This window comes from Euleptes europaea, chromosome 4, assembly GCF_029931775.1.
Source record: "Euleptes europaea isolate rEulEur1 chromosome 4, rEulEur1.hap1, whole genome shotgun sequence".
NCBI classification, from domain to species: Eukaryota; Metazoa; Chordata; class Lepidosauria; order Squamata; family Sphaerodactylidae; genus Euleptes; species Euleptes europaea.
In genome coordinates this window covers 79,992,784-80,008,452 of record NC_079315.1, presented here as the reverse complement: position 1 = coordinate 80,008,452, position 15,669 = coordinate 79,992,784, and the positions used below count along the sequence as shown (strand labels likewise).

The 15,669-nt window shown below is 39.2% G+C and overlaps 1 protein-coding gene across 2 annotated transcripts in view; it reads right to left on the bottom strand.

Moving 5' to 3' along the window:
• Positions 1-15,669, bottom strand: part of FAM172A (family with sequence similarity 172 member A) — a 273,486-nt gene that overhangs the window by 153,049 nt on the left and 104,768 nt on the right. For both annotated transcript variants that reach the window (XM_056848719.1, XM_056848720.1), the window contains one exon: positions 6,485-6,703. In XM_056848719.1, the coding sequence (XP_056704697.1) occupies positions 6,485-6,703 (219 nt within the window). The remainder of the gene's footprint in view (positions 1-6,484; positions 6,704-15,669) is intronic.

The following is a 15,669-nucleotide window of genomic DNA, read 5'->3' as shown; positions in this document are numbered from 1 at the left end:
TTGCCTCAAGGCCCATTCCTTCTTAAAATAACCCACCCAGAGATTTACAGAACAATAAAAGTTGATCATTCATAAACTTTATAAGTCATCCAAAGATGAGGTCAGAATATTTATTAATAAAAATGATCAACTGTACATTTAATAGGAGATTGTTAAAACTGAGTTTATGTACCCACTGTACCTATATTTAAGAGGTAGAATACTTAATAAAGATGCTTCTTCATATAAGCTGGTAGACAGAATGTGACAAGACTTCCTTTTCAGAATACCTAAAAGATTAACAGCCCATTCCTGAGGGGTGGGGCTGCGCTGGTGGCTGGAGGAAGCACAGCTGCACCACCTCCAAAGGACGATTCAGCCCCCTCAAAGGCAGAAAGCTGCCATTACTTGTAAGCCCCATGGAACCGCTCCATAGCATTCCATGGGGCTATGCCACCTAAAAAGGTGGCTTAAGTGCAAGTAAAGGCAAAGGATAGTTCCCAGCCCGAAAGGGGGTTAGGAAGCTGCCTAAAGATGGCTCTGCCCCCAGAACACCCCGGGAACGCCTCCCGGGATGCCGGCGGGAAGCCGAGCCGACATCCTAGGACCGCACTGCCACTGCAGTGCAGTGTCCGCACCCCAACGCCAGCGTCCATGCTAGTCACTGTGGAGCAAGTGGCCTGGGCGCAGGCGCATGTAGCGGAGACACCTGCACGGGCCCTTGAGCGCCTCCAAACCACTTTCACCCGCATAGCTCAGGAATGGGCTGTTAATGTGTTTTCCCAGATTTGGTGTGGTAAACCTTATTAAAATAGATATATGTGTCAGTTTCTACAAAGTTGCTGTGTTCAGATTCATTAGATAAATGATATGTGTTCTTATGATGAAATGTCATTGCCTTCAGACTTTGAGGTCATAACCCTGATATCTGTTACAATTTTTTGAAAGAAATGTGTTTGCGAGGAAACAGCACCTTTGGAAAATATGTTTGATAACAGGAGTTTTCTATGCAATACTATAAACTGTCATGGTACAACATCTATTACCGTATTTTGCGCTCCATAGGACGCACCGCTCCATAAGACGCACCTGGTTTTTAGAGGAGGAAAACAAGAAAAAATCTTGTTTTCCTCATCTAAAAACTTGTCTTATGGAGCGAATGCCGGCTGGGCGCGTGCACGTTGAAACAGTGCAAGCCGGCGTTCCCCGCCTCGCCGGCCAGCTGAGAGGCGGGCAGGGCCGCACAGAGCTGGCTGGGTGCGTGAGCGTCGCGCTGGAACGATGCGAGACCAAGCACAAATGTTAGGTTAAATTATGGGGTTTAGTCAGTCCAGAATATTTCTCCGAAAACCCAATAATCGTAACTAAAATACACTATGTTTTTGTCAAATTTGCTCCCTGTTCATTCAGCATGGTTTCTTTGCTTTGGTTCCACAACAATATTCTTATGATAGTTTAACCCCTTATGTCAAAAGTCCTTCCCAATGAACACACGAAGCTGACTTATACTGAGTGAGACTATTGGGCTATCAAGGGCAGCAGCTCCCCAGAGTCAGATAGAGGACATTAATTGAGATATCTTTCATCCCAGGAGAATTTAAAGGAACATACATACTTCACTAGAATGCACTATGACCTCAACTGATACACAGGCACACACAAAATGGCATGAAACATGTGATCTAGATTAAAAGTAACAACAGAAATATTTGGAGCCACCCATTTTGTGTGTGTGTGGAAATGTGTTGATTAGGACCAGGACAAAATTCTTTCTATAGTTTTCCATCCCTGCTTCTAAATTTGAGCTTCATTATTTTGTCAAGTATGTGTGGGAGGAGACGGGGGAATGGGAAAGGACAGGGAAGAGATAAAGGAAGCAATTAGAAATTGGTCAGCAGGATGTATCCAGCCACCTCTTTCACTCACCTACTTACTTCCCAACCTTACTACAGCGCCCATCCTACACTGCTTCTGTACATGCAGGTCCCACGATCCCCAGCATAAACTTTCTTGGTGGACAAAGGGAACCCCCCTTCCTTCCTATTTCACTAACAGAAAAGTCAGCTAGATCCAACCCAATATTTGTTTAAGAAAATTCAACCTCCGACTATTGCATGGGAAAGAGGAGACCAAATAAGAGAAAACACTAACAATCTTACAGTACTACGAGAAGAAATGGCGTGTTCCTATTTGTCTTGTAGAGGTTTCCTGCTGCTATTCCACCTGTCACCAACTTGTTAACAAAGCTGCTCCTTCTCATTCCTTTCCTCTATTTTAACAGTAATGTGTTTGTATAAAAAGTATTTTCTTCATCTGTATGTGTTACAGAGAACCACTCACTGTACTCACATTCAACATTACTCTAGCTTGTAGCTTCTGGGAAACAAAATGGGAAGACTTTTTCCATCCCTGTTTCTGTGTCTTCCTCTAATGCTCAAATATGTTCTAGATTATGGAATCGGACATCTATGCTCTGTATTAACCGAGAATATAGCTTTTCTACCTCAATCTTCGAAAATGTTTATTAAAGGAATAAACTATGAGGAAAAGATATTCAAGACAGTGCAATCCTATACAGTTATTCCAGTGTAATTCTCCATAGGATTGTACTATAATAGCATACATTAAAGGACTGTTACAGTTTCACTGATAAAGAGCAAAGCAACACTATTGTGAATGAAGTATGTGCGCATCTTGTTTCATATTTGTATTTGTGTGAGTACTTTAATATTATATTTCTGATATGCCAAATAACAATTTACCTTTAGAAGTATCTAAACAGCCGTTATACCATAAATAAAACTCGTAAAAAAAAATTTGGCGATAAAAGGAAACATCAAGTTTTTATATTATTTCCACAGTTAGAAGCTATGCTAGAGCACAATAGCTATTATCCAAAGAACCACAAAACTAGTTCCATGAGACAAAAGGAATGTCAGACTTCATTTTTCTCAAACAACAGCCCTGTAGACCACACTTTAAAGTGCTGTGGGTCTCAGAAACAGTTTATAATATAACATTTGGGTGTGCTCTTCAGATATCAAGTCAAAATTACTCTAGGTAAGCGCAAGCCTTTAGGGAATTCTAAGGTAGCTCTATGCATCCCGTCTATGATGTTCTGGGTTTAGTTCGGCAATGAATAAAATGCTTAGTATTTATTGGCTAAGGTTATGTGTTTCTGAGAGAAATATTTGCCAATATGTACAGCAGCAACCTCTGGTGGTCTGAAAGAAATAATGTGTCTGTAAGCAAAGAAGAAATATGTATTTTAAAAGGAGTGTGTGTGTGTGTGTGTGTGTGTGTGTGTGTGTGTGTGTATTCAGCATCCTGATCTTGTCAGTAATATATTAAAAAGATATTTTAAAATGATCAGGGGATGGATTTGTTAACAATTAAAAATTCACAATGTCTGAAGTCTCCACACACAAAGACTTTTTCTTATTATTGAAAGGAATATCACATTCTGTGCAGGGAATTTTTGCTTTGATTTGAACCAAGTATAATCCTATGAAATATGACATTATTCTTTTCACTACTGAATTCAGTTGGCAGATGTTTTCAAGAACAAAAAATTGTCTTCTAACAAAACATGGTAAGTAAGCTTTCCTGCCATAATGTGTGAAATGAAGTTTATTTCCCAGACTAAATCAATCCCCTTAACAAACTGTAACATACACTGGGAAGTATGTTATTTGATATTGTTTTTTTTTTAATTACAGCTTGAAACAATAAGCACTTTGATCTTTCAAGCTGTACTCCTATAGCTTCAGAAGGTATGCATAATCTGCTAGTTAGTCATTTCTATTTATATTCTTCTCATAGGAAAAGACTTAGCAATGGCCTTGGTTCTGTTATAAATGTGTGAAATACCAGAATAATCCACAAGAAAATGTAGTCATCTAAGAGATATCTAACATATACTTTAGATATTAATAGGAAAATCTAATTAAGGCTGCAATTCTTTGCATACTTAAGTCAGAGAAAGTTCCACTGGAATCAGTGGGGCTTACTCCTCAGTAAACATGCACAGGATTGGGTGTGAAATGACCAAATTAGAAAGCTAGCATTTTCAACGTTTTGGAGAATAAACCACAAATATTCTTGGGACAGGCAACATTTGCACCATAAGCACAGATTATTATTTAGATATTAGTTAACTCGTATCCAGTAGCGTGTTTAGTAATGGCTAATTCGTTTAGTGAAACAGGATTTTTGTCTGCCTGTATTTTCTTCTCGCCTATTTGCAGTTTACTCTTGTCTCCTATTCAAAAAAATAAACATTTATTGACTAGTTCTGGCACTTCGGCATGCTTCTCTCTGGGTAGAGTCACAGGGATCAATCCTAAGAAGGTCTACTCAGAAGGAAATCCCAGGTTATTGAGTGGAGCTTACTCCCAGGAAAGTGTTTTGTAGACATCCCTGCAGAACTGGTTTATGGCAATATCAAAGTGTTCGTCTACACCAAGAATTAGCTCGCTTCAATTTTTTAAGGCATGCCTAGGATACAATAGGGCATTCAACATGGGTGAGCTGTCAATGACTGACTCCCCCCAAACCCCACCTAGTGCTAGAAATAAGACATTCACGTGAAATGTTGTAGTATTACTGACTTTTAAAAGTAACAGTTCACTATCCTGTGCTGGTTCAGTCTTTACTTGAAGGTTAGTAAACAAACAAAATTGCTTATCTCAGGATACAACACCAAAGAAGCACTCAAGTCAATTTCAAAAAGAATAAGTGCTGGTTACAGAAAATTAAAACGTATCTTTACAGATGAAGCATCATTGCTCTCCGATGAAGTCACCCTATTTATTTTGACTTTATAATCTCTTCTCTATACATTCAACATGAATAGGTTGCAGCTTCAATGAACTCAATTAGATTGAAAGATCTGGCTGCATGACTGGAAAGTACTTCTGCCCACACAAGAGGGGGTTTCCAATTCCACATCCTGCAGCCTCCCAGAACAGGGTTCTGAGCATCAGGAGATCTTCCAGAATGGCTTGGGTGGGGGGAGGATGCATACATGGAAGGAAATTAGCTTGTTGACTTTCATCCAAACTGCAGTCCAGAAACTCAAACATTTAACAGGCAAAAGGGTCCCGTGTGCAGTATTAAATCTGGTGTTTGAACCAAACTTCAGGATGCAAACACTCCCGGTCTTGTGGGTCAGGAAGATGTTCTGCGTAAGAGAGGGAAATATGGGATGGAGAACTGACCGAGACCTTGGAATCAGCATAACAGCCGAAGTTCAATTGTCAAGGAAAATCTGAGAACTGGTCTTGCCTCTGTGCACTCCAAAGCTCCCAGGTACTTATCATACAGTGGAACTGATGAGTGGGCAATTATTACAAGTCATTTAAAGCAATAAACGGGGGGAACAGATTCTATTGAGTTACTTTTTTATATAATTATTTTCCTCACTTTCCTGTTCCCAATTCATATATATTTGTTCCTCCTAGCTGCAACTTAACATGAATGGTAAGACTAATTAGTAAAACTCTGTCGCCTCTATACATTGAATTCATCCAGCATTTAATAATAATGATCATGTTAAAAATTCAAATGTTTCCCAAAATGGTTTTGGCTGTTCAGTCACCATAGACACAGCATAGACACTGGAGGATTTCTGACATATTTTACTGTTGAATAACAATGCTAACTTCTATAAAAAAGCTTTGAAAATTGTATGAATCTGTCTAGAATGTATAATGCATCATATGTATATGAAGAAGAATGTGTCAAAGTGCAAATAATAATGTTTGTGCCCCCTGCAGAATTAGAAATCCTTGGGTAGCGCTGTTATAACGATCCCATGCTGCTAGCATTACAAAGTGCAAAGGTTCACTGGCTAAGAAAAGAAAAGAGCAAAGGACAGAATTTCCTCATTGCACTATTCTTGAACTATTCTGGCTTAAATATTTATTACAATATTAATAACACTCTCCCTTTATCTGCCTGCAGAAGTTTAACTGAAATACAATGGACAGCTGCTAATACAAAAAAGCACATTATAGGGCAACGCTTAGAACCACACAAGATGAACATCAGCATTTTTGTCAAATATATTATTAATTTCCCAGACATTATATTAAAATATTGCTTTAAAACAATCTAAGCTACTGCTTCTCAAGAAGATACTGGCATAATGCTACAAATAAACACCGTTCTATACAATCAACATGATACCTAAACTATATATAGAAAGTGCTTCATATTAACATTATTTTACCAAGTATTCTTCAAACCAGCTCTTGTCCCTGGAATACACAGATTCTTCATTTGGGATTTATCTGATGTTCTTATTTGAAATTAAATAGAAATATTTTGTAACTCTTCTTCAACTGAACATTCAATAACTAACACAAAGATTAATATGAAGAGTCTCTTTGAGCATTTGGAAACTACTTGAGTAATATAAATCTTTTAAAAGCATATTATTATGAAATGGAAAATAATTTTCTATTATTCAATACAAACTGCAAAACAAATTAGATAAACTTACTCTAATATACAACTGCACAGTTTCCTTTTCTTTTTGTGGATTTCGGTATTTTTCGTAAAAGTCACGCCGCTTCTTTGTGTCTTTTTGGATTTTATCTTTTCTTTCTCTCTTTTCTGCAGGTTCATCTGAGCTATCAGAAGACAGCTGTACTTGAGCTTTTGTCTTTTCAACTTCAATATAGTTCTCATTCGGATTCAGTACTATAACTCCATAGCCTTCCTGTTTCAAAGAAGGAGGGGGAGAAGAATATGCATATATGTTTGCTTTGAAATAGTTTACAATTAATTTTATTTATATAAATGTACATTTAAGTAGTTTTCATAAAGTTAACAAAATATATAATGGATTCATTCCTTTTGTATTTGTATTTCAATCTGTTAACACTTTGTCCGCTTCTATTCACTTATTTGCTTAGTTCTCCAACCTTTTAAGAACTTTTCAATATTTTATGCAGTTCATCAGAAAATAGTTGAAATAAAAACAAAATGTGGGCCTAGAATAAAATGACTGTGTGTGGTTAATGCTTCATTAATAAAACTTTTACTATTAACAAGGATACTTCTGCAGGCAACTCCTTCAGGAAACTATTCAAAACAGCTTAAGGTTGCAGTCCTATATGCACTTGGGCTATTTAAACCCCACTAAAATCGGGGGATTGAAGCAATCAAACTGTGTGCAGGACTGCAGCCTAAAGTATTAACACACTCTTGTCCAATAGCAGATAATTTGTAAATTGATAGCAGCAGTAACAATAAATCAATATCAACAATGATTGTTTGACATTGCTCTGAAATCAATGAATTAGTTATCACTTTAGGATATGAACAGGTTTATTGGGATTAAATTACATATTATGGTTGCGGCATTCAGTAAAATTATATTACACACTTTATTTTTCTTAAGGTCAGCTGATGAGGTTTTATCGTTTATATTGGTTATACTGCTTGTATTTTTGTTTATTTAATGATATAGAATATTGTTAGCCGCTCTGAGCCCGACTCGTTTGGGAATGAGTGGAATAAAAATCGAACAAACAAGTAAATAACAGAAAAAAACAAACCCCAAGACATTTTGTTTACATAAATTAAGACACTGAAGACAAATGAGAAAAGTGAGAAACAGAAGAAAAACATATAATTTTTGATCAATCTAACATTATTCAATAATTCATTTCCCATTGTAATTAAAAATAAACTCCGGGGATTGAAATACAGCCTACTTTAACCTAGTTAACATAACATACAATTTCTGTCTAACAGCCAGCTCAAGTGGAAAGATGAAACACTACCTATGGATGATCAAAGTTAACCAAATCTACAGCAACAAAAGATACTTTATTTAGTGTTGCTTTATTCTAATCTGTGTAGCCATTCAAAAATCTTGTAATGCATTGTAGTAACTGTCAGGTAGACAGATTGTCACTGGGTGATTTTCTACAGTTGGACACACTCGACTAGTTATTAAAATCACATTTGAAGAAAGTTCTTATTCCTCTTCCTTGTGCCTGTACAAGTTTTCACGCCCTTCTCAAATTTCTACTATACCTTCTCCTCCCACCAAAACTAAGTTAAAGAACACTGTTGCACTCTGTTAAGCAGGGTGAAATAGAGGCATTCAGTTCACTGTCTGTGGTGTAAGGGAACATGGTATAAAGGTCACCACAGGCCAAAGAGAAAATTGCCTCCTTCTAGATTCTGAACCATGAGTAAGTGGTCTCCTGTCATCTTTCTTCCTTGCTCTCTCGACAGAGTAAACCTAAAACTTCACACATACCCACTATATGGTTGGAATGGAGTGGCCACATATGATGCAGGAATAGTACATAAGCATAATCAATGGGATGTTTATGCAAATGAGCTTAGGATCAGTTGTCCAGTTTTTAAAAAGTAAATAACATTGAAAATCAGGTTGTTGCCTTAACAACAAATTGTTACAACTAAACAAGGTTCTTTCCATACTGTTTACATAACTGATGGGTGAAGGGAGATAACTTTGTATAGCCATGCAGAGATGGTGCCCTGCAGTGTTCAGGTTTGCTGTCCATGCTCATGATCAGCTTATTGTGAGCAAATGCTCGGTGTATTGATTCTTTCTCCTATCTGCACGATGCAAGATGTAAAATTCACGTATTTGTTATGGTTTTACATGTGATACTGAAATGTGAAATTGTGTCCAGTTTTTGTAGCTCACAAAAACAGACACACATAAATCATCAGAGAAGTAAAATTTGTCTAAGTTATTGATTATGTAACTGAAAATTACATGACTCATTTGTCCAATTTTATGAGGACATAATGTCAATTTTTCACAGACACATTACGAGATGAAAAATGAATCCATTTCAAAAATCACAGCTACATAAATCAATTAAAGGATTTTTATCAATTAGATTTTAAACAGCACAAACCATCCCTCAGAATGTCTTTAAAACTTCTTTCAACATATAATATTTGTTAGAGTAACAATGAAATTAACACTGCAATATTCTATCGTGTGCTTCATGGTTTCTTTCTAAAAATCCATTATAAACATCATTTTGCTTGTAAAAAAAAGTTGACATAATGTCATACACTTTTCTATCTTTTGTCCTTCGCCACTTCAGTCTAAATTATATGAGGAAAAATAGGCATAGGAAAGAGGATTAGGAGTAACATACAATAGTTGCTCAGATGAAAGGATGTAGAAATACAACATAATGTATAAACCTGCAGCAGAATTTAACCTCTATCAGTAGTACTAAATTGTTACCAACCTAACCTATCAAAAGTTAATCTATGTCTTTAACCACAGGATGACCTTTGTTTCCTCCCCACCTATGAAAATAAAGTAGTTCTGCTGGGGTTTTTAAAAGATTCTTTGAAGGGGTCTCAACTGCAGTTTTTGAGTATCACACCCTTAAAACAAGTACTTAGTTTTGAAAATTTGAAACCAAAATGAACAGTCACCAAATTATCAGTGTCAAAGCTCATCTAATTTCCATATATACATTCACCAACTTAAAGCCATGCTGACATTAGTACAGTTTTAGTTTTAAATATGCTGTGATGAACAATAATATAGATTTATTAAAATGGCTCACAATGTATAATATATCTTGTAGAAAAAGTGAGTAAATACTGCTTACATCATATTAGGAAAGCATCCTCCAGAGATATAAATGCCTATTCAGATGAATAAAAACAGATAAGTAGCTAGTACTCTTGTATAGGTGGGCCTACAGAAATATCAGATCTTTGATGAGAAAGTCTCCAGAAAATAAAAAAACCTCACAAGTTATTTTTAAATATTGTTTTCTTTAAGAAATGCAGGAATTTATATATTCTTATTTTATGAGTTGCCTAAGTTTTCAAATATATTTGAAGATCATTTCAAACCAGTTAGACTTAACATAAATATATGCTCTGTAAAAGTCTACTATATTGGCATCGACCAATTGAATATATTGGGTATCGACCAATTTGAGGGGAAATACAGCACACATTAAACTTCAAATTCATCTATATAGACCAATTAACTCAATATGTTCTTAGATGTGATAAGATGATATCAGAACCAATACTGATAGAGTAGGTTGTTAACCTTAGAGCTAATTTGATACAACCCAACTTCAGTTATAGAATATATCATGCAGTGCTTATACCACAAGCATATTAATACACATTCCTACATGTTCTATTGCATCAGGTAGTTCAGTTTAAGAACATATTTGCAACAACATTTTCCAGAAGTTTAACACTGATAACATTCTAGCATTAATTTATATATATGATCTTGCTTGTCATTTATTAATTCAGATGCTAGTTGAAGAAAAAGTAAACTTAGGTGCTGGAAACTGTCAAGAATCTCAAAGAAGAAAGTTATGAATTAACTGTCACACAAACGCCTCAAGGGTATAAGGTAGTAGAATATAACTGATATAATACAAGAAGTTACTACTTTGGAAGTCTATATAAGATGCCTCAAACACTTTGTATATACACAAAACTAACACAGTATATTAGGTAGTGATAAGAGTCAATGGAAGTAAAAAATATTTGAGAACTCCACAAACCTCTTGTGTCTGGCCAAATGAATAATGAGCTGAAAGCATTCAGCCCTGCATATTAATCCAGCAGGATGGGATACCATATGGGACCAGAGAGGTCAGAGGCTAGAGTGGAATCCCTTGACCTAAGTAACTATCTTTTTGGCCTGTAAGTAAGAATCTGTAACAGATCATTTTCCTGAGCTTTATCAATCTGATTTCTTTTAAAAAAAAATATTTAGACCATTTGAAGCAAGATCCAGTTAATCCTCCAGGGAAAAGCAATCTAAAGAGCTTAGATCTGTAACTTAGACCTGTGCATGGTTAAAATGGACATAGGAATGGTCATTTATCTTTTTGAAAGATATAGGTTCTGTTTATTTCTCATCTTTTTCATGAGAAGGGTACCTATGTGTCACTGTTGCAACATCCTAGGTGCAACAGTAGGATGAGGTCATGACAACCAATCAGAAGTCACTAGTGAAGCGTAAAAGTAAACATAGCTGTTGGAGATGCAGCTCAGCTTGAAAAATGCCCCCTCCATTATTTGAGCAATTTTCTCAAGACGTGACCTGAGACTGAAACGCCTGAAATGTCAGTTGACTCCTTTTTGTATTTCTACCCAATGTGCATTTTGGCAACTGCACCCTGCTAACACTTTGTAATATTTTCATCCGAGTTACACCTCTTCTCTCAGGCTCCTGAATTCCACTGCTGTGTCCAAGTGTGTAAAAATGCAGTATTACTGCCAAACACACATTGTCCCAGCAAGTTTCGAACTTAAAATAGCCCATCAAGTTAGGCAGGAAAAGAAAACATGCCACAAAAAGTTTTTAGAGGACCACCTGTTGTCTATTATTTTTACATAGCACTTACTCATAAATCATAACACAGGGTAATTAATCAAGCTGTCAAAGAAAAGGTCAAAGGTTAGGTAGGGGAGTCAGAAGGTCATGCATGGACTGATAGAGGTCAGGGTCACACCACATTCCTCATTATCAAGTTGGGATGAGAGACGGCCCAAGCAAACAAAAGTGAAAGCAGATGGAGAAGTGAGTGGATAAAAAAAAGAAAGAAAATTTCACAAACAAAAAGAAAAGTGAAAGAAGAGTGTCAGCTGCCCTCAAATAAAGAGTAGAATAGATCCAAAATACACTGAAATGTGCTCAAAAGGCCTAATACAACAAAGAGGCCCATATTTTAATTATTTAAATGTAATATAGATTTCTTTGGATGAACTTCTGGAAGAAAACAAGCAATATTTACAATAATATCTTCTACTCAGTTCTCATAGATTTATTCTACATTTTAGGCAAATTAGGAAAAAAATGCTAGTTTGATTACTGTCACCAAATGCTCTTTTTCCTTTTGCGACTGGAACCTATGAAAATGTACTAAAAACTTTTATATATGTGAAAAATAGGTTTTGAACTATATTCTTCATACACACAAATGTTCATTAACACAGAGCATCATAAAAGTCCTTCTGTGTGACACAAGAGTTATAAAATATTCTATCATTACACTGACCTGAATTAGATGCAGAATACTGTGCAAAATTAGCTGTCACCCTTTCCTCAAAATCTTTGTTAATCTCATTTTGAATGTTTGCAGCTTTATCAACACATGCATCAATGTCAGCTCCTTGGTTACTGAACCGCTGTACTTGGAAGAAGATATAATTAAAATGTTTTGGCACAGAAAAGGTGAAATTGTATCTTCCCCTGTTCCCTGAGGAGTCTGTAAAACATGTAGGATATATTGACAAACACACACCCTTGTCTAGCCCTGACATTTCAGGTCACCTACTGCTATTTATTTCAGAACATTTACACTTACCCATACAATCACCTGCTGTGCTACTAACTTTTAATGGCTGCTAGAGGTGTACAAATAAAAACCTCTTAATACCGCTTCTGATAATTTTAATTCCGTAAACACTCTTCTTGTTTATTGAACTTCAGTTTTTCTTCCATTTTAACATAAACACTCTATATTAAAATTACTGTAAGTGCTATGTATAATGCATGGACTATCATTGGATGTCATACCCATGTAGCTATCTAAAAGTTAATACCATTACACAAAGTCTATTTGTAGAAACTGTACAGATTTGTTTAGAAATAACATAACTAGGCTTCATAAAAAAGAAACAGGTTGATTGTTTATTGTCATACAACAGACTTCAATTGAGTCCACAGGGATTACCTTTCTAGGGGTAACTGGTAAACTAAACTCTTCATATATGCTTTGAATAGTTGACAATGCTCTGCTCCACTAATGGCATAGCCTTCCATTGGCACAGGAAGCCTTGCTTGAGTGGAAGAGGTGGAAAGCACCACTAGTGGAATGGATTCATAGGATCCAACTCAACTGCTGTGAACATATGCCTGTACAATATTATGAAGTTAGGTTAATGACTTTCCAGTCACTTATTTCTTCCAACAGCATTGGGACAGAAAATGAAAAGCAACTAACACATCAACAAGTAGATGTTTAGGATACGATATACAAAAAGGTTTTTTTAATAATGTCTTCAGGAATGTTATGATTATGAGACTACTGTAGCAAACATAACAGTAAAATGCTTATAGCGGGGTATTAAATTCATAGATAATGTGTTCTGTTCAACATGAAAGAAATGTCAAGTAACTATTGTACATTAGACATCTACATACAAAATTAGGGGTGTGCCAGAACTCTCAAAATGTATTTATACCAACAACTATAAGTTAGTATGTGTAAGAAACATTATTGATGCTCTTATTTTCTCCCGCACAAGCTCAAATATGGAAAAATATTCATGATTCAATTAAGGCCACACTTTCTATCATCACCTAAGGACTTTTATTAGAAAGAAGCTACAAAGGAGCATATGCTTGAATTGGCATACATCCATCCTCCTGAGGACACCCATTGCTCCTTTGGAGCAGCAGAAGAATCTAAACTTCTTGGCTTTACCATTAATTTAGCAGTGCACAATAGAAGAGAAGAAAGAAAGGTGTTAAGGGAGGGTTCTGGTAAATTTCAGCAAGTGAAGAGCAACTGAAAGAGGCAGAAGAATGAGGATACCGGCAGGAGGGGCTAAAATATTAAAGGTTTAAACCATGGTTAGAGTTCTTGGAAAGCTCTTGAGAAAACACTAGGCAGGTACAGAAAAGAGCTTTTTACTTGAAGTTTCTCTGAGGGGAAAAGCCAACTTGGTTAAATTTCATGCATTCCATTCTCAGGCCTCTGGTGCCTGTGCATTTATATTCAGAAACCATCATAATCAAGGCTATCTATCTACTGAGTGTCTCTCTTGATTTTAGGGGTATGCATCTAACTGGAGTACCATGTCTCTTTTACAATTTGCAAAGCTAAAATGGAGACAGCTAAAAAGCTCTTAATAGCAATGGTCATGCTACAGATTCAGATCTGCAGCATTCTCACTGCAGGGTCTACAAGCTTTCTCATCCTGTCCTCCTGGAAGCCACATCACAGATTTGACACCCACAAGAAAACAGTGCTTAAAGTGAGGCTTTACAACACTTTAAATTACAATAGATTAGAAGTCACATGAGGAAAAAACCAACAATAATCCAAACCCAGAAGTTCTTCAGCATTATGATGCACAAGCAAAGTTTCCATGTGATCAGGATCACTCAATTCACTGCAAGGTTGATTTATTTGTGCACCCAATTTCATGCATAAGCTGCCCCAAATTTCAAGTGATCACCTAGGAGCTCTATCTTTGTATAAGAGCTCTGCTGATCTGTGGATCAGGTTGTATGTTTATAAAGAGCTGAAGAAATGTTGATTAAAAAGCACTTACCGTATATACTCGGGTATAAGCCGACCCGAGTATAAGCCGACCCCCCCAAACTTGAGGCCAGAAAAGGGAATTTCTTATTGACCCGCGTATAAGCCGAGGGTCAATAAGAAATTCCCTTTTCTGGTAAAGCTGCGCTCTAAAATGGCGGCCGCCATTTTAGAGCGCAGGGAAGATCTTGCCCCTGCCCCAGGTCGCCCTCCCACCGGCCTCCCGGGACCTCCCAACCCACCCCAACCCACCCCGACCCCAGTGCCATTCAAGGGGGGGAGGGGGAAGAGCCCCTGAACCCCCTACTCACCAGGAGAGTCGGCGGCGGCAGCAGCGGCGCAGCCTTCCTGGCCCTGCAGGAGGCCGCTGCCGGCCGGAAGAACCCTCGCGGGCCCGGCGGGGGCGGCGGCGCGGCTTTGCTGGCCCTGCAGGAGGCCCCTGCCGGCCCCTGCCGGCCGGAGGAACCCTCGCGGGCGGCGGGGGGGGCGGCGGCGAGGCCTGCCTGCTCCCAGGCAGGCCCCGCTGGCCGCTCCCAGGCTGCAGGAAGGCGAGCGGGGAGGCGGCGGGGGCGGCGGCGGGGGGGGCGGGGGGGCGGCGGCCCCGCTGGCCGCTCCCAGGCCGCAGGAAGGCGAGCGGGGAGGCGGCGGGGGCGGCGGCGAGGCCTGCCTGCTCCCAGGCAGGCCCCGCTGGCCGCTCCCAGGCGAGCGGGCCGGCGGCGGGGGGCGGCGGCGGCGGGGGCGGCGGCGAGGCCTGCCTGGGAGCAGGCAGGCCCCGCTGGCCGCTCCCAGGCGAGCGGGCCGGTGGCAGGGGGGCGGCGGGGGCGGCGGCGAGGCCTGCCTGCTCCCAGGCAGGCCCCGCTGGCCGCTCCCAGGCCACAGGAAGGCGAGCGGGCAGGCGGCGGGGGCGGCGGCGAGGCCTGCCTGCTCCCAGGCAGGCCCCGCTGGCCGCTCCCAGGCGAGCGGGCCGGCGGCGGGGGGGGCGGCGGCGAGGCCTGCCTGCTCCCAGGCAGGCCCCGCTGGCCGCTCCCAGGCCGCGGGAAGGCGAGCGGGCCGGCAGCAAAGGATGGCGGCAATGGTAAGTTTTCCTCCTCCCTCCCCCCTCCTCCCCCCTCCCCTACCCTACCGTATTGACCCGCGTATAAGCCGAGTTGGCTTTTTTCAGCCCTTTTTTTGGGCTGAAAAACTCGGCTTATACGCGAGTATATACGGTAGTACATCTGTAACACATCACATTTTATCCGGACTAAAAGATCTATTTTACAGACTGGAAAAGTAAAGTAAGGAGATGTGCAGTGGAGGATCTATCCAGTGTTACCCAAAACTATTTCCAAGACCAACTTCACTTCTTAAAACTTCCACT